At 42.7% G+C, this 18,361-nt stretch overlaps 1 protein-coding gene across 1 annotated transcript in view; it reads right to left on the reverse strand.

Annotated features, from left to right (window-relative positions):
* The window catches only part of SYNE2 (spectrin repeat containing nuclear envelope protein 2), a 267,053-nt gene that overhangs the window by 151,158 nt on the left and 97,534 nt on the right, over nt 1-18,361 (reverse strand). Inside the window, 11 exon segments of the mRNA XM_043517646.1 lie at nt 3,318-3,452; nt 3,982-4,335; nt 5,436-5,600; nt 6,694-7,006; nt 9,611-9,780; nt 11,077-11,365; nt 11,461-11,580; nt 12,013-12,215; nt 13,493-13,605; nt 14,566-14,737; nt 15,759-15,959. Of these exon segments, the coding sequence (XP_043373581.1) occupies nt 3,318-3,452; nt 3,982-4,335; nt 5,436-5,600; nt 6,694-7,006; nt 9,611-9,780; nt 11,077-11,365; nt 11,461-11,580; nt 12,013-12,215; nt 13,493-13,605; nt 14,566-14,737; nt 15,759-15,959 (2,235 nt within the window).

The raw sequence follows: 18,361 nt of genomic DNA on the forward strand, positions 1-18,361 counted from the left end.
CCAGAAATTATCCTCAGTCAGCAATTATCCTGATTTCAGCACCAATTCTCTATCTTGGCTTATTGAGCACAAGAAACTGTGGCCTTTGTTCAAGCTACCTTTTAGTAACTAACAAATGAAAAAGGGAATTAATGATAACCTTCTAGTGACAGAAGTCCCAAAAATGTCAATTGCTTTGCAGAAAGGACTTTCTATAGTACAGATATAAAGCCAAAAAGAAGCAAAAACTTAGATGGCATTTTAAAAAAATTAACTCATTCATGATACTAAATTCTTTGAAAAAGGTTGTATACACTTATTTTGGGCCATACTGTACCCTTATGCATAAAGAAACACAGAAGGGTATAGTATAAGAAGGAGAAAGTATATGCCACGTGTACTGGGCAAGAGATGTTCCCTTCTGACATCTGTGTACCCTGCAATTTCAAGAAGAGGAGGCGGTGTGACTTTAAAATCTTACTGGGAACAGGACTGATGTATGAAATGCTGATAGGGAACTTGCCAAAATCTGCATTAAGTGACTGCTACTGAAAGAGAAGTAAATAGAGAGCAGACCCTGGAATTATAGAACCAGGGAGACCTGGAAAGTTTGGCTCAAGACTCTCTTCAGGTGTGGCTATTCTTTGGGTTCCTAACTCAGGTCTGCTCAGCCCACAGATCTTCTCTCCCTACACAGCCATGTCCACCTCTCTCAGTCAAATAGCAGAACTCATTTACCCCTTTCCTAACAAGATCATACAGGGTAGGATGTTTCAGGCAAACATTGTTACAAGATATTCTCAGAGAATGGTCCCCAGCCCTGGAATTTGCCTTGTTTTGGTCCAACCAGCCTCTATATAGTGAGGCATTTTCGGGAAGTGGATTCAACAGGGAGTTCTGCTCAGTTTTATTTATGTTTGAATGAAATTTGGGCTAGATAGCGAGATTATGACCCGTAGTAAGGGGCAGAGCATTTTTGCACTGTCCCAGGAGCAGCCCAAGAGGGAAAGTCACAATCTCCCTCCCAGTTCCCCAGTTGCTCCAAGGAAGGAACAAAACTCCACTGGTCTATACATCTGCCAACACATCTGTTGCAGCAAATACATTGTCTCAAGGGCAGTGGGGACAGAACCAAGATTCCACACAATCCTGTATGGAGGGAGAATACCTAGGCTCCGCTTCCACTCCCATGCTGCTACCCAGGGTACAGATAGACAGCACAAAGGAGTTCAGGGAGACTTACACACCCTTATTCCTTTGCTCCAACACAAAGCACAAGCCACAATCTGGCCCTTGGTCATTACAAGTTTTTGTAACCAATCTCTGGTTATTGTACAGGTACAGTAGTAGATACTAATTACATCTGGCCAGACACTACACAGAGAGCACGTTTTTATAAACTGAAACACAGATATACATATAAACAGGGTAAAATGCTAAAAGAACATCACAGGTGTAGATTTTATTTCCAGTGTCAAGTGGCTCGCAACACAGCGTTGTCAGCAAATCACTTCAAGGCCACGCACATGGATGAAATAAATCAATTCACACGTATTTCAAGTGTATCGGATAAATTCTCATTTTCATTATCATGGAGTTAGAGACATAAATCCCCACACTCTGAGGCAAGAATACATCAGTATAACTGAATGGGAAGTTTATTGCTATCCCTCTGTAATTAAACTTTAAACATGTATTTTTTATGATTCAGCTGACCCTTACCACCTTGAGTACAATTACCTCCTCTTTTTGATTAATTGCCTTTGTCATTTTGTTATCATCATCTTACAGAGTAGTCGGAAACATTTTCAGCTATGTTCCGCTTCCCTGCATGCTACCCTGTTCAGTCACCACCTGCATCCCTATATTGTGCTTCTCCTGTTTTTTTTTTTTTTTTTGTTTTTTTTTTAAGTTTACTATTAGTAAAGAGCTACATGCTGACACCAATACTCACACAGAGTAGTGTCCTACTTCACTGTGGTCCCACTAAAGTCAGTGGAACTGCTCGTAGAGGAAGGTCCTCGCTCTTAACCCACAGCCAAAGCATCAAAATCTGCTCTTAAATGATTATTTAGAGTCAAGATGTATGATATTTATTAAACTGAGCTTTAGCCTACGAAGACATGCAGGAGAGCCGCCCAAAGGGAAAGGGAGCTAGCAGGACACCCAGACGATGTGAAGTCAGTGTCAGGAATGAGGGTCTGCAGCAGCACCTGCCAGTTGCCAGGCAGCAAATAAGCACACCTGGACCATGGCAAAGACACCGGATTGGCTAATGCAGTCGGGTGGCATGCTCTTAAACCCAGCAGCTGCAGAGGATCAGCAGCAGTTCAGTGTACATGCCTCTGGATTTTCTACCTCTGTGTACTTGCCTCACTGCAAGCCCTGCTCCTGCCTTGCTGTAGCCTAGACCCTGTCCTGAACCCAGCCTTGCTCCAGTCCTCTCCCAGCCCTGCTCCTGCCTTCCTTGACTCCAGTTAATCCGGTTCTGGCCTTCAGCTCTGATTCCTGGCTCTGAGTCTGTCCCGACCCTTGGCTTTGGTATTCAGACTCTGACTAGAGTTCTGACCTTGGGCCCTGGCTCCCGAGCCTAACTCCTGCTCTGACCACTGGGACTGACAGCCAGCGTTAGTGGAAAATCAATTAAAAAGGCCTAAATGTATATGTAGGACAATGTAATAATGAAAGAGGCACTAGCTACCTATTCAGTACATCAAGTTGTGCCCTGAAAGCATTTTAAACAATCTAGAAGCCTGGTTCTAGAAAAGTAACTCAGACCTTGATTCTGCAAGCAGATCCCATAGAAGCTCAACACAGGCATGAGAGTCCACCTGTGCAGATCTGCTTGTCGGATCAGGACCTTAATTTCTAACAGAAAAGTTGATGCCACTATTCCACCAACTTCTAGTATATGTACCATAACTTCTCCTTAAAGGTACCTGACAATCCTAAAGCCCTAGTCATGTCCCTTCTTCCTTCTCCTAGAGGCATCTGTATTTCTGGTTTCCATAACATTTTGGTGGTCTTTTTTCTGCCTCAGTTTTACCCATGGGCTGGGAGACAGATTTAACAGTGGTTCTTTGAATGGGGTCTCTTCACATTCCACCTGTGGTGTCAAGTGCACCACTGGCACACTGCATGAGGGTGAACAAGCAGAAGTCACATCAAAGAACTCTGGGTACAGACAGGCAACCTTTATTTACCCAAACAATAGTGCATGTCCCACTGTGATCCACACACATTACCGTTCCTTTCTTTATTCTTGACATCATGACATGTAAAGCTATACACACACACACACACACGTTACCTTTAATTAGAACTTATTTCTCTGTTACCTGAGCTGTTTGCTCTTGTGTGTTCTTGCTCTGATGTGAATCTTTTAGAGGACTATCTGCCAATAATCTGCTTTCTTCAGAATACAGATTACTTTGTTGCTCTTTCTCTGCTACATTTCCATTTAACCCTTGACCCTAAGAGAACCAATAAAAAAACAAAATTTAAAATGAAAAATATTAACCTGTGAAACATAATTATAATCTACAGAAAGAGGTAAAAAAAATCCTTGTACTGTGAGGTTGGCAAAAAGGCAGTAGAAACCTGTTGGCTTTAAAAGCCATCTCTTATTTTGTTATAAAACTACTTATAAAAGAAGCTGTTTAGGATTTACTGTCAGAGAATGGTCACAGCATGTTTTCTCTTTTACGACCTCCTCTTCTCCCTCTCCTTGAAACTCCTGACCCAAAATATTCAATCTGATTATATAAAAGAAACTGAAGCACGAATTGACGATTGATTTTTTAAACAGAGTGAGTATCACGCTATTGTAATGTGCTGAACAGGTTTGGAGAATTCTTTTACATTCTTTAGTTTATAATTGTGCAATTTATGGAAAGTTTTATTAGAAAACTGAATAGGTGCAATTAATTACATGCTTTTGAGAGACTGATGCCTTTTCGCCCAAAGTTTCTCATTCTGGTTGTCATAAACACATATACTTACGTTATTTAGTTTCCAGCATTCTTCCAGCTCTTCTGTTCTGCTGTTCTCTTCAACAGCAGTGGGAATATCAGAAAAGACCTGCTTCTCTCTCTTTATCATTGTATCTGCCTTATCCTGAGTCTTTATTTCCTCAGCAAATGCATGTTTTGACTCAAGGGTGTCACTGAGAATATTCTCACCCTCTTGCTTGACATTTTTAAGTTTGTCCTTCAAATTCCTATGTTTACACTGAAGTGTTTCCATTTCATCTTTAGTAACCTTCTGTCCCGGTGAAGAAGTGTTTTGTTCAACAGGTTCTGCTAAAGCCAAAATCTTCTTTAATGTGTCTTCACATTGACTAAGAGGTGCTTGTTCCTGTAAATGAGAGGAAAACAGTTTTTTATTGAAAAGTGTCTTGATTCAATTTACACAATGTTAAGATGACATCTGTAATAAAATAATAATAGCAGCTATATACAGTGAATTACTAATAACATTAACTTTTGTTATGAAGGCCAACTTATGTGGCAAGATTCATGAAATATTCACGTAAGCCTGCCTATTTGATGGCTGCAGAATGTCAAATACTGCAACTGTATTTTTAAAGACAGCTGGATGCTTTTGTGATCAGGAACAACACCTACAACTATATAAATTAATGGAACAATCACATTTTATGCCTCAGGGCATATGCTGAACTTGGCAAGGTTTAAGAAGGAAGCCTCATTCCTCCCCACACCTCTATTATGTACTGCATTTCAAAACCTGTTGGAGGGACAATGAGGGAGTTAACTTTCTTCTGAAGCAACAGGAATTCCCCAGTTTTGGAGTCAGGGTGCCTGACTTGACAAACCAATGGTCTGAGCTGGTATGTCATCCTTCAATATCCTCTACACTCAGTGACAACACTGATATTCCTTTGAAGCATATTTTCACAGAATCAAAAATACCAGGTTTTTAATAAAGACTTAATACTCAAATTGGCTCATGCAATTGTCTGGTCTGTCTCAACCCGTGCTACTCTATCCAGACAGGTTTCAGAGTAGCAGCCAAAAGAAATTCGCAAAAAGAAAAGGAGTACTTGTGGCACCTTAGAGACTAACAAATTATTCTATCCAGACAGTCTGTATTCAGAACACTGGCTAATTTAGACACAACAGCCATATGCTTGAGAATCACTCTCTTCCTTGTGCCCCACTGACCAGAAGTTGAGTTTAAATGATCTAAGGCCCGAGTCTGCTTCCAGTGAAGCCAACAGCAAAAGTTCCTTGACTCCATTGGGAGCAGGGTCAGGAATGCAGTTACTTCAGAAAAGGTACATCACCCACACTTTACATTTTGGAGGGGGCGGCATGGTTTAGTCAACTGGATTAATATAATTAACTCTCCTCCTTTATAAACGCAGTACTGTCTTGAAGCTCTATGATCCTGTGGCAGGGATCCATTAACAATAGTATCTAAAAACTGCATCATACCTGCAATTTCAACTGGTGTTTCTCAGCTGCTGGCTTTTCCACTGAGGTATCAGTACAATGACAAAGCTTTGCAGATAGTCTCTTCAGCGTGCTACTCAAGGCTGCCAATGTACACTGGAACACTTGGTGTTCTTGACCATGACCTTCCAGTGCCTGCGCATAGTTCTAGAAGCCAATCAGTTTCTACTTTTAGTAAAGTGTTACCACATACAAAACACAGCACATATGGATGGATGCTTACAGAAGGGTTTAAATAGCTCTGCTAGGGAATTAAAGTGTTTAGAAATTAAAAAGGTTGCCAGTTATTTGCATCTAAAACTAAAGGCAACTGTACTTCACCATGATCAAACAAACAGGCAGATCCATCTCTTGGACAGTTGTATCCCTCCCATCACTCCGCTGTAAAAAAATACAGTCTTAAATGTAGTTGTACGAAAATCCCTATTTGTTATTCTCCTTCCCATAATCACTTGTCTATCTTTGTAAGCTCCTCTTACAAATGTAAGCTCCTCTAGTCAGGGGTTGTTCCTTCTTGAATGTCTGGGAAGTATCTAGCCCATTGTGTGCTCCAGCATAAACAAACAATAAACAGGATGTCGGCAACATGCCCAGGGAGACCAAATTGCACAGCTGTGCTCCTCAGAGGATCCATCTTCTGTCGAAACATGAAGGATGTTGGGAGGGAGAACATCAGGGTAGGTGCAGGGGCAAAGCCAGCAGGTCAACACCTACATGGAACCAACAGTTAACCCTCATCCTCCTGCATGAGGGAGAAGGACACAACAGTGTTGAAGGCTACGGTAGCTCTGTCGGAACAGATTAGTAAAAAGCCTCTTTCTCCTCTTCTTTGCACTTTGTAACCATATGTTCTGATTTGTTGTTTGTCAGTATTTCACACTCACCTTGCCCCCACTTTGTATAATCGTTTACTCCTGGGCAAAGCACAGGGCAGTAGAGGATCAAAACCTTAAGTGACTCCCACTTCCACTCTGTGGCCTGGGGAAGGATTCTGTACCTACCAATTTGCAGAGGAACTCACCACTAACAACTATTTCAGTTTTTCCCAGTGGAGAAGATTTGGCTTTAATTATTTAACTACCAGAAACTAGTAAAGACATTCACTTCAGTGTGTCCTCACCTTTTACCACAACATCCTGATCTGGGAGCTTAATGAGATAACAAGCAAATAATGAGAACTATAAATAATTAGGTATACTAAAACTAATAATATGATAAGGAAATATGGCATGATTCCAACCTGCAACTGGCTGAGCAGACTTTCATGCAGATATTTTAGTTCTATCCGTGATTCTTCCATGAAGCAGGAATCCTCAATGCAATCCCGTAGGTAATCTCCTTGGCTTTTTAATTCATTTAATAGGAACATTAAACCTTCTGCTTTCTGCAGGAGTTTTATATAATTTTTTAACTGAGTTTGTTTCTCCTGCAAACCAGCCTGAACATCAAAATGTAATTCCTGCTGCTGCTTCTTCAGTTCAGTTAGCACTAATCTCAAATCTTCTTTGCTTTGCATGTATTGTTTGCTTTGAAGCTGAATCTTTTCTTGGTGGCTTGAAGAGGGGAAAAATATATTAATAGAATTCAAGAATTTTGTATTATTTATTTAGAAATATTAAACTGCAGTCATTAAATCACTAAATCCAATTATAATTATGGGTTTATTCTGAGTTGTAAATTGTCCATAAGTAGTAAGGCAGGAATTTTCAAAGGGGCAGAAGGGAGTATAGCATCCAAATTTCATTGCATTTCAATGGTGGTTGAGCGCCTAAATCCCTTAGGCTCCTTTTAAATCTCAGCCTATGAAAACATAGTTGTTAGAATCTGAGACCTGCAGCTCACGCTGTATATTCTTTGCTTCTCATTCCAATACAAGTGTTATTTTTAACTAAGTTAAACCTATTGTCTTTATGAACCTTTTGTTGGAGGGTTCTTGAAAAATGTAATATTCTGTAGAAAACACACACATTTCCTTTTCATGATCATGAAAAGGATTTAAATACAGTACTGTGAAAAACAGGCAACTGTAATTACTCATACAAAAGACCAGCAGCACACTCAAATTTTCCCATACATTCATACAGTCAGTGGGTAAGTAAATACATTTTGCAGAAGGAACTTATGTGCCAATAATTGAAAATATGACCTATTATGAACAGATCAAAATAAACAGATGTAGTTAAATCCAGAGTAACATTATTAATTTAATGTAAAACAGTGGCTAGAACCCAGAAAAGAATCGTTCTTGAAATGTGCCCACTGCAACCTTTAAGTGAGTGGTCTGTGTCCGGCTAAGTGGAAGAAGAAGGGCACTGCCCCTTTAAGGACTCTTTGCAACAGGGGGGAGAGAAAGAGGAAAGCTTACAGGGAAGGGCACAACGCAGTTGGGGTGAGGTCAAGGCCATTGCATTGCCCTTCCTGCTCACTGGAAGGGTGGAAGGGCTATTTACACCCCATAGAGCCACGGAGATGCCCTCTTTACCAGGATTGGGCTGGAAGTGTCCCTTATACGAGCTGAGTAAGGAGGGGTTGGGGGCTCCTCCATCTCATCGGGGGGAGGTGACACCCCTTCCTTTTCCTGACCTCCTTTAAGGGAGCTGGGTGGGAGGGTTGGGGCTCCTACATCTGAATCAGCAGGGATATGACCCCTTCCTCCCTGCACTCTACAACTTGTTGCCTGGTACTCCAGATATAATAAGTGAATAAAGATGCAGCCTAATTAAACCACATCCATGGCCTTTGTCTTCCAGCATGGACAAATACTGCACGTTTCAACTCATTTAATATGAACGAGAAGAATCTCTCGCAAAGTTACAACAAATTGGTTTCTAACAGGGTGACTTGCCCCATGGGCCACAGAGCCTGGGGCTAACCAATCCTCATTACAGGATGAGCCCCACCTGAGTGGAATCAGGTAATTCCCTATAAAGGGCAGCAGGCAGCTGTAGTGAAGGGGAGCTGCTCAGAGAGTACAGCGGCTGCTAGGGGTTCGCTGGCTTGAGCAAGGCCTGGGATTTGAGACTAAGGATATGTCTATACTATCCGCTGGATCGGCAGGCAGCGATCAATCCAGCGGGGGTCGATTTATCATCTGGACGCGATAAATCAACCCCCAAGCGTTCTCCCGTCGACTCCTGTACTCCATCACCGCAAGAGGTGCAGGCAGAGTTGACAGAGAAGCAGCACCAGTTGACTCACCAAAGTGAAGGACATCATGGTGAGTAGGTGTAAGTACGTCGACTTCAGCTACGTTATTCACGTAGCTAAAGTTGCGTAACTTAGATAGATCCCCCCACCCACCGTGTAGACCAGGCCAAAGTTGTCAGGCAGAAAGGGCTGCGAGTATCCTGCTAAGGCAGGAGACCCTGGGCAAGCAAGGAAAGAGTGCAAAAGCTCTCCAGGCAAGGAAGCCTGGGAGTAGGAAGAGGAATATTTGGTTGGGGGATATTAATTATAACTAATTGAGTTATTTTCTGTGAATAAACCCAGTCTCTAAGCTGAGATATTTCTGACCTCAGAAAAATGTGTGGAGTCTGTCTAAGGAACTATTTGAGGGAGAAGTTATTAGCCATGCACTGCAGAGGCACTCCCTGCCATGAAGAGGCCCTCAGTAAGCAGTCACATCGCTACATGGTCTTTAAAAACTCTGTGCTGTTAGTGACATACACGTTTCTTTAAATCTTAAGATTGATTCTGACACAGTGTAAATGTGCATAAGGCCAGATCATGGCTGGCCCTGGATGGGTTGCAAAGGGGACATGGACCAGCTACCATCTCAATGGGAGCAAAGAAGGCACTAGGCTAGTGCTGCCAATAGCTATTCCAAAGCTGGGCTTGGATGAACAACTCTTCTCTGCGTTGCCAACTCCATCCTGGGCTCCCAGAGGAATTCTGGTTGAGCTGGCCAAAACCTTTCTACTAAGGATTTCTGCTGTTCCTCCTCATAGCCCATATTCATAACTAGTAGCTTAAAGCCACTATATGTCCTATCATGAATACTGCAGAAATTCAAATATTTTTCTACTTGTCATTTTCTTGTCCTGCCAAAACAAAGAGCATAGAAGCTATATACTATACTATATACAAAGCAGGAAGAGGAATTGATAGCCATAGTACATAAAGCTACAATGCGGGTCTCTTTGTAAGCTCCATAGTACCTTAGATATTCAGTGACTAAATTAATAGTGCACTCCCATTGATTCTGGAGATCAGAAATGGTCTGCTGAATGGCAGGATCCTTCACTCCTTCTGTACTTGTTAAGATTTCGCCCAGAGCTATGATGTTTTGCATTTTAGCATCTCCCTTATCTTTGAGAAAAACTATTTCCTGCATTAAACAAAAGAGCAGAAGCAGAACATGTAACATACTTTATTCATTTACTTGTAATTATTCTAACAAAGGGTATCACCTACAAAATGTTTTATTCTTTGTCCACTGCTGTTGAACAAAAACAATTATCACTTCTATGTCCTTCATAATTGATATTAATAATTGGATAGATAATCCAGTTTAAATGTTAGCATTCCAAAATGTACCTAAGATTTTTTAACACACACATTCCCTAATACTTCTATAGACCAGTGGTTTTTAACCAGGGGTATGCATATCTCTTGGGGTACACAGAAGTCATCCAGGGGGTACGTCAACTCAGCTGGATATTTGTGTAGTTTTTCAACAGGCTACATAAAAAGCCTAAGTGACGTCAGTACAAATTAAAATTTCATACAGTCAGTCAATGACTTCTTGATGTTGTTCTATTTACTATACACTGAAATGTAAGTATGATATTTGATATTTACATTCCAATTGATGTATTTTTTAATTGTATGGTAAAAATGAGAATGTAAGCAATTCTTCAGTAATAGCCGTGACCCTTTTGTATTTTTATGTCTGATTTTGTAAGCAAGTAGTTTTTAAGTGAGGTGTATCTTGGGGGTTCACAGGACAAATCACACTCCTGAAAGGGGTACAGTAGTATGGAAAGGTTGAGAATCACTGCTATAGGAGAAAAAAACACCAATATCATTCTGATAAAATAAAGCAAAAATTTGCTTCAAATACAATGAGTCAGAGCCTAACCCCCATTGCAGCCCCTTTAAACTGTGTATAACGGCCAAAGCACCATAAAGACCCATTTCTAGCTAGGGGAGGAGTATGCCACCCTGGGCACTGCAGAAGACAACAGTAAGGCTTACCTTGTGAGGACCCTCTCACAAACCTCAGCATGGGGGGTGGGGGTTGGATAGGTGGGGTGTGTCAGAGGTTTGCCAACAGAACACAGCACTGCCAGTATTCCAGACAGCACTGCAGCCTACAAAGCGACCGTGGGAAGGCTATAACTTACATAGGCCCTCTGGGCTGTCTAATTTATGCTGGGGATCTTTCCAGCTTCTGGAACAGTCAGGATTGGGAGAGAACAAAGCCACTGTATCCCTCCCTTCCCCCTAGGCTGAGAGTTCTGTGCTGACCAACTGCATTTAATTAACCACACAACCACATGCTTAGTTGTACACTGTAATCATCAATGACGTATGGTGGGTCTAATGAGATTATTACACACTGTACATTTCCCGTATATTACCCTCAGCTGGCAAAATCAGAGTAGTAAATGTGCTGCAGTACCTTTATTTGATGTATCCTTTTTTCCAGTGGCAACTTGCCTTCCTGTGAACTCAAGCCAATAACTGATTCTTTAAGTCTTTTTATCCAAGAAGACATGTTCTGTACAAGCGCTTCAAAATTCTGCCCTTCCATAGACCGTGTCTGAGTAATTCCTAGCGCTTCACCTACATGTGTCTGTAGTTCCTGATACCGACTAACGAGATGACTGAATTCAGACACTGTTTCATCTCTTGTAAACCCAGACTCCCTCAAAGAATTTGCCAGCTGAGACAGGGACTCAAATGATTCTCTAAAAAATACAACAAATGAATCACAGTGTATCTGCTACAACAAAGAGGAGTCAAGAAAGATACAAACTATCCCCCCTCCCCAAGACAAGGCTACCTTTGCTTTATTAGCATTTGGTAAAAGTTTTTTAATTTTATCTTCTCCTTTTTGGTCTCTGGCAATTTTTCTTCCTGAATGGTGAGCCATTCCTTCAAGCCACTGCTGTCTCCTTGAAGTCTAAAGAAAAACATAGACAAAAATGTATACCTTGGTAAGTAAGAAGTATTATATTGGTAATTACTAAAAAATATTGACAACAACGTTTCACTGTAACAGATATGAAATTATCTTGGCCATGATTCAGCAAGGTATTTAAGCACACACGTAACTAAGCATGTGAGCAGTGCCACTGATTTCAGCTGAACCACTGACAAGTTTTAAGCGCATGCTCAAATACGTTGCTGAATCGGGGTCCTCATGATCTCTTTATTGTTAATAAAACTGAAGGAGAAGTGAAACAAAACAGAAGAAAACATCAGCAGATTCCTCAGTAACACACAATTGATAATGAAAATCGGAGTTATTTATTCTTCATTATGGTTATTTAAGAATGATATCACTTTATATCATCTCTAAGTAAGCAGCTGGGAATTAATTTTAGCTCCCTACCTAATGAGTTGCTGCAGAGAAGCACGAAGTTTCTTTTCTTGTTTTTGACATTTGGAGGTTATGCTTTGTAATTCTGCTTCTTGATCTCTCACCCAGCTACTAAGCTGGTTAACACTTGCTTCAGGCAAATAACTCTTCACCTTACCCAAGAGAGATTTTACCTCTTGGATGTCACTCTCTTTGCCTTCAAAAGTTAGGAAACTCTTAATAAAAGCACAAACATGACAAATTAGAGATGCATTTAGCAAGTCTGCTGCTATATAAAGATATTTATATTCTATATAAACTTCTTGTTTGTGTTATCACTACAGGCTTTTTTAAAAAATCGTTAGTGTCTTTTGCAAGGTATATTTACAGTGTGCTATTCATTTAAAACCCACCTCTCCTAAGTCAAAAGGAAAAACTCCTTTGAAATATAAGGGGAAAGTGAAGAAGAAGAGAAGACAAAGATTTTCTTCTGGGGTGAAGTACACAAAGCAGAAGCATGAACCAAGCATTCACAACCTTCATATTCAAATCTCTCATTAAGACTCACTTCTTCTATCAAGCCTTCAACTGTTGATAAACTATGACTGTCTGCTCCAGCCTGCAATTTGCATTGTATCAGTCTGACAGAAGAAAGGGAAGAGATGGCAGGAAGGAAAAGGTTGAGGGTAAACAAGAATATCAAACACTGATGGACTGGAAATTATGGAGAGGCTAAGTAACAAAGAATGGGTGCGTGATGGGCAATGCTGAAGGAGACCAGGTGATGGTCAGAGAGGGGGAACGCAGCAACAGAGAGATCAGAGAGAGACCAGTGTGTGTGAAGATTAAGTCAAGTGAACGGCCCTTTTGGTGGGAGGGAGAGTTGAACCAAGGCTGCAGGTTGAAGGAAGACATGAAGGTAAGGAAACATGTGGCTAAGGAGTCAGATGGGTCACCCGGTGTGGAAGATGACATCATCGAAGATGAGTGTGGGAGATTCTGAGGCGAGGAAGAAAGGGAGCCAGGAGTAAATCAGAGAGGAAAGGCTGATGGGAATGCGTATGCCTAGGGCTCCTAGGTGGCAATAGAAATATACAAATTAATAATAATACTAATAATAAGGGTGACATACTGGCTGTCCATGGGGATTTTGCCATTGGCTTCAATAGGGTCAGGATCACCTTATCCTTTAAGGCCCTGATTCAGCATAACGCTTAAGCACTTCCTTAAGTCCCAATTACTTCAGGTTAGTACCTTTTAGCATCTGAACTTTCCTAACTATAGGTTAGAACTTTATCTCAAATGTACACTTCTTAACACAATTTTATTACCTCTTCCACTAACTGCCACACTGTTTTGTGTTTTTTAAAACAAACATTCTTCACACTCAAGAAAGCCTGAATTTACAAACTACAGTAGGTGAATCTACTTCAAAGGACAGAGTCCCTTGCTAACTTGGGAGGGTGCACCCTCCTTCCAAAGCCTTACATTTTAAAATATTCTAATATCTTACCATTAGCTTCTGCAATTTTTCTTCCAATGTCTGTTTTGTTTCTGATGGGTCAAAACAATCCTTTAAAGATAGCTGAGCGCTGCCGAACCAATCATTAAAATCCTTACACTGATCTGTGGAAAGATAGAGTCTGACTTCTTTTTTTCTTATCCAGTAACAGAAAATCTCTACTCAACATGAAGATTTCAGTTAATCTCCTAATTAATAATTATATTTATCAGTGCTGTCTCTGCATGCTGCCTCTCACTACATGCAACATGACAGAAAATGCTGCAGTCCTTACTTCTTTCTTTTGGAACCCAACCTTGTATTGACAGTGAACATGACATGCAGGAGGGCCCAGGTCAGAGGCCTGTTTGTGGCATTTTCCGAAAACGTTGTCAGGATAATCTATCAACAAACATTCTGACTTACTGTTGCCATACTGGCCTCTATCACAAATAAATACTACTCAGCAATTACTATTCCCAGTGACTGCAAGCTGATATTCTCTTTGGGTGAAATTCTCTGTGGGCATAACTCCAATGGGATTACACCAGTAGATAAAAGATACCCATCGCCCTGTGTTTGGAAACTAGAATATGTCACCTAGAACTGAAAATACACATTTATGAATAGGCCACATCAAGAAGCTAAGCACTGTTCACACATGCATTACAGCAGCAAAGTTCTGCTAACCTTTCCTATTGCCAGATCTCAAATGCTGATCTGAAAGGATAGAATCTTGAAGGAGTTCCTCAGACACATGGAACACAAAGATCTGCCATGATTCACTACACAGGGCCCAATCTACAGCCTTTATTCTAACAGAACTTCCATTTAATCCATTAGGAATTTTGTGCAAGCAAAGACTGTGGGACAGGACCCACAGCTCAGAAACAATATGGAGACTGAGGGTCAGATCCTGAGCTGGTGTAAGGAGACATGGTTACATTGCAACAAATGGAACTATTCCATCTTATGCCAGTTGAGGATCTAGCCCGCAGTTTTTACTTGCAAGTTACAACATTCAAGCACTTGCTCAACACAGATATGTATGTCTGTCTTTAAAAGTGAAACCCATTTTTGCTTACAGTTCAATAGACTGATAAAATGATCCTGGAAAATGTGTTTCTTTGTATTAAATAGATCACTGATACACTGAAGCTGCTTCTTTAATTCAGCCACTTCTGGAGTCAGACAACCAGTCTTCTTTTGGAGTAATTTCACATGGTGTTTTTGTTGGAGAATTTTCTGATTTAGCTCCTAAATTAAAAAAACAAACAAATTAAAAAGAAAGACTTATTGATATATTAAAAGGCATATAAGGTTAAGGAGAAGGTTTCAGCACACACTGTACAAAGCTGTTTTGCGACAAATTAAATTGTTTTAAAAAGGGGTCATTTCAAAATATGTCAAAATATATTAACATTATTTATGCAACAAGTGAACAGGGATAAATATTAAGCGGTGAGTAGGTGTTATTAAACACACACACACACACACACACACAAACACACACACACACACACTCACTTCTGCATCACACACAACAGATAGGTGGAAGTTAAAGCAATGTAACAAACTGCAGGGCCATAAATAAATTTATCATGCACCTTTGTATCACTTGCATTATGCACACTAATCCATCTCACAGGGACTTAATCTAACATTTGAAACCTCTAAGCAGTCACAGGATTGTTGGTTTTTTAAATAAATGTTCTTCTGACAAATAAATTTTTACTTCTCTCCAAAACATGGAATTTGGTATCTCTACAACCTGCAAGGCTAGATGCAGGAGGCCAGATTCTTAGCCCTGCTCTGTCCCTTCTAGTGGTGCAAACGGGGTAGACAGTTGGCTTAAATAGCCAAGTGGGGATTCTCATGCATAGAGGAATGCCCCGGTGGCATGAAGTCAGCATAGTTGGCTGTGTATCACCAGCTCCTGGCAAATGATATAGTTCTACAATATAGGTCAACATCCTGATGTGACCCAGCCCAATATATGCACTGGGAATTTAATACCTTTTGGGGTGGTGCGTGGTTACCAAGCCCAACACAAACTACTATTTCAGGTAGCTAAAAGGACTGATTAGCTAGCTATAGTAATGCTCAGAGAAAGTATTGTTTGTGGGTAACTTTGGGAAACATTGGGAGTCAAGCTAAAATCTTTACTTCATTGTTCTACCAGCTTCAACCCTTTTAAAATACATGGCAGAAACACATATGAAGAGTGAAAGAAAAGGTTATCAAAATTACAGGAGATGCATAATTTGATATACAGTACCTCTAATTTCGTAAAGATCTCTAAAGTGTCAGAGGGAAATAAAGCTTTTAAAAGTGATTCTGTCATGCCAATCTGTGTCTTGGCTAGGTCAAGGTCCCCTTTTAGCTCTGCTGAATTGCCATTGAATTCACTGGGTCTCATCTTATTCGGTAAGTGCTTTCGTATTAGCTCCATTTTGTTCTCAACAGATGACTTGATGACCTTAAAATTGGAAATGCACAAGCAGCATAAAAGTTTTACTGGACTAGTATCCTATAAAATGAGGCTCAAGAGAGTTTATTCCTTTTTATACCTAACCTTTCTACATTAATTGCATTTTCCTCCATTCTAAACTACTGTATTTTCCTTTTTTTAATCTCTGATATTTAAAAAAAAAAAAAAATCTAATCCTAAACTGAAAGTGTTGCTGCTGCTTTAAATGAGTAAAGTTTATTCTTCTGACTACATTAATACTCTCAGCTGAACATGGGCACCAGTCTCCTCTCCACTTCTGGGAACAATAAGGAGCCAGACCTCTCTGATCCATTCACCGACATTCTGCCCTGTCCCAGACATCCTGTAGAACAGGGGTAGGCAAACTTTTTGGCCTGAGGGCCACATCAGGTTTCGGAAATTGTATGGAGGGCTGATTAGGGGAGGCTGTGCCAGGCTGTGCCCTTGCCCCCTATCTACATCCCCCTGCTTCTAACCCCCTGATGCCCCCCCCGGACTCCTGCCCCATCCAACCCCACCTGTTCCCTGATGGCCCCCCCAGGACCCCTGCGCCATCCACCCCCACCCCCTGCTCCCTGTCCCCTGACTGCCCCCAGAATCCCTGCCCCTGACTACCCCCACTGCCCCATCCAACCCCCCCCTTCCTAACTGCCCCCACAGGACCCCTGCCCCCATTCAAACCCTCCCTGTTCCCCGCCCTCTGACCGCCCCGACCCCATCCACACCCCTGCCTCCTGACCACCACCCCAAACTCCCCTGCCCTCTATCCAACCCCCCCCACCCCCTTCCATCTAGCACAGAGCACTGGTGGCTGGCGGCACTACAGCCGCACTACCCAGAGCGTTGCGCCGGTGTAGTGTAGTAAATTGCTCTCCGCAACTGCTACTAGTAGCACATTCCTACGCAGAGCAGTTTAATACACTACACCGGCAGCATGGCAAGCTGAGGCTGTGGGGGGAGAGGGAATAGCGCGGGGGGGGCCGGGGGCCAGGAGCCGGACAGGAGGGTCCCGTGGGCCGGATAGAAGCATCGCCACCAGAGCACCACATGGCTCCACTCCAGGCTTCCAGAGACACAGCAAGGAGGGGATGGAGACAGAAGGGAGCAGAACAAGTCCCCATCAGCTCACAAGGCAACAGGATCACTCTATGGCCTTCATAGCTGCTCTCGGCCCACAGAAACAGCCCCACAGAGTTGCTTACAATGGTCATGTCCTCACCCCAAAACACCATCCTTGAGTGCTGGGGCACACAGGAAGCTCAGTCTGAATTGCACAGGGGTGGTAAACCCCCTACATAAACTCGCCACACTGATTCTGCTCTTTTTTTTGGAAATATGTGCCCATACAGGGGAGAAGGCTTTGTTCTTAACCTAGGGAATTAATGCACCAATGCAAAAACATTTATATTCACTTACTACAGAACCTACAAGAAAAAGAAAACAGTAAATACCATAGACATGTTAAAAGTACATTGTAAAGTATCTTGTTGCCTGTCTGGAGTTCCCCTTGGTGCAAAGTGGTGCTGCAATGCCCTCTACTTGGAGCAGTGACTGAGGGCCTAGGTCCTACCCCCCTGGAAATCAATGGGCATCCATCCATTAGCTATAAAGGAAGTTGGATCAGGCCCTAAATGAGAGGTAGGAAAACTTTTTGGCCCAAGAGCCACATCTGGGTGGGGAAATTGTATGCAGGGCCATGAATGTAGGGCTGGGGCAGGGGGTTGGGGTGCAGAAGGGGTGTGGCAGGGGGCTCAGGCAGGGGGTTAGGGTGCAGGAGGGGTCTCAGGGCAGGAGGTTGGGGTGCAGGAAGGGGTGCGGAGTTTGGGAGGCAGCTCAGGGCAGGGAGTTGGGGTGCAGCAGGGGGCTGAAGGCAGGGGATCAGGGAGCCCAGGGAAAGGGGTTGGAGTGCAGGGTGCAGGAGGGGTTCAGGGTGCGGGCTCCGGCCCGGCGCCGCTTACCTCGAGCGGCTCCAGGGTAGCAGTGGCACGCAGTGGTGCTAAGGCAGGCTCCCTACCTGCCCTGGCCCCGCGCCACTCCCGGAAGTGGCCAGCATGTCCGGCAGTGGATCATGGGGGTGGAGTGGTTGGCTGCGCACTGCCCTTGCCTGTGGGTAACACCCCCAAAGCTCCCACTGGCCACAGTTCCCTGTTCCCTGCCAATGGTAGCTGCAGAGGCGGTGCCTGCAGGCAAGGGCAGTGCACAGAGCCCTCTGTCCCCACTCTCCCTCCCTCAGGGCTGCAGGGACATGATGCTAGTGCTTCCGGGAGTGGCGTGGGGCCAGGACAGGCAGGGAGCCTGCCTTAGCTCCACTGCGCCATTGGGCTGGCAATCCCGCGGGCTGGATTGAAAGCCCTGATGGCCCGGATCTGGCCCACAAGCCGTAGTTTGCC

Source organism: Dermochelys coriacea, chromosome 6 (genome assembly GCF_009764565.3).
Source record: "Dermochelys coriacea isolate rDerCor1 chromosome 6, rDerCor1.pri.v4, whole genome shotgun sequence".
Taxonomy (NCBI): domain Eukaryota; kingdom Metazoa; phylum Chordata; order Testudines; family Dermochelyidae; genus Dermochelys; species Dermochelys coriacea.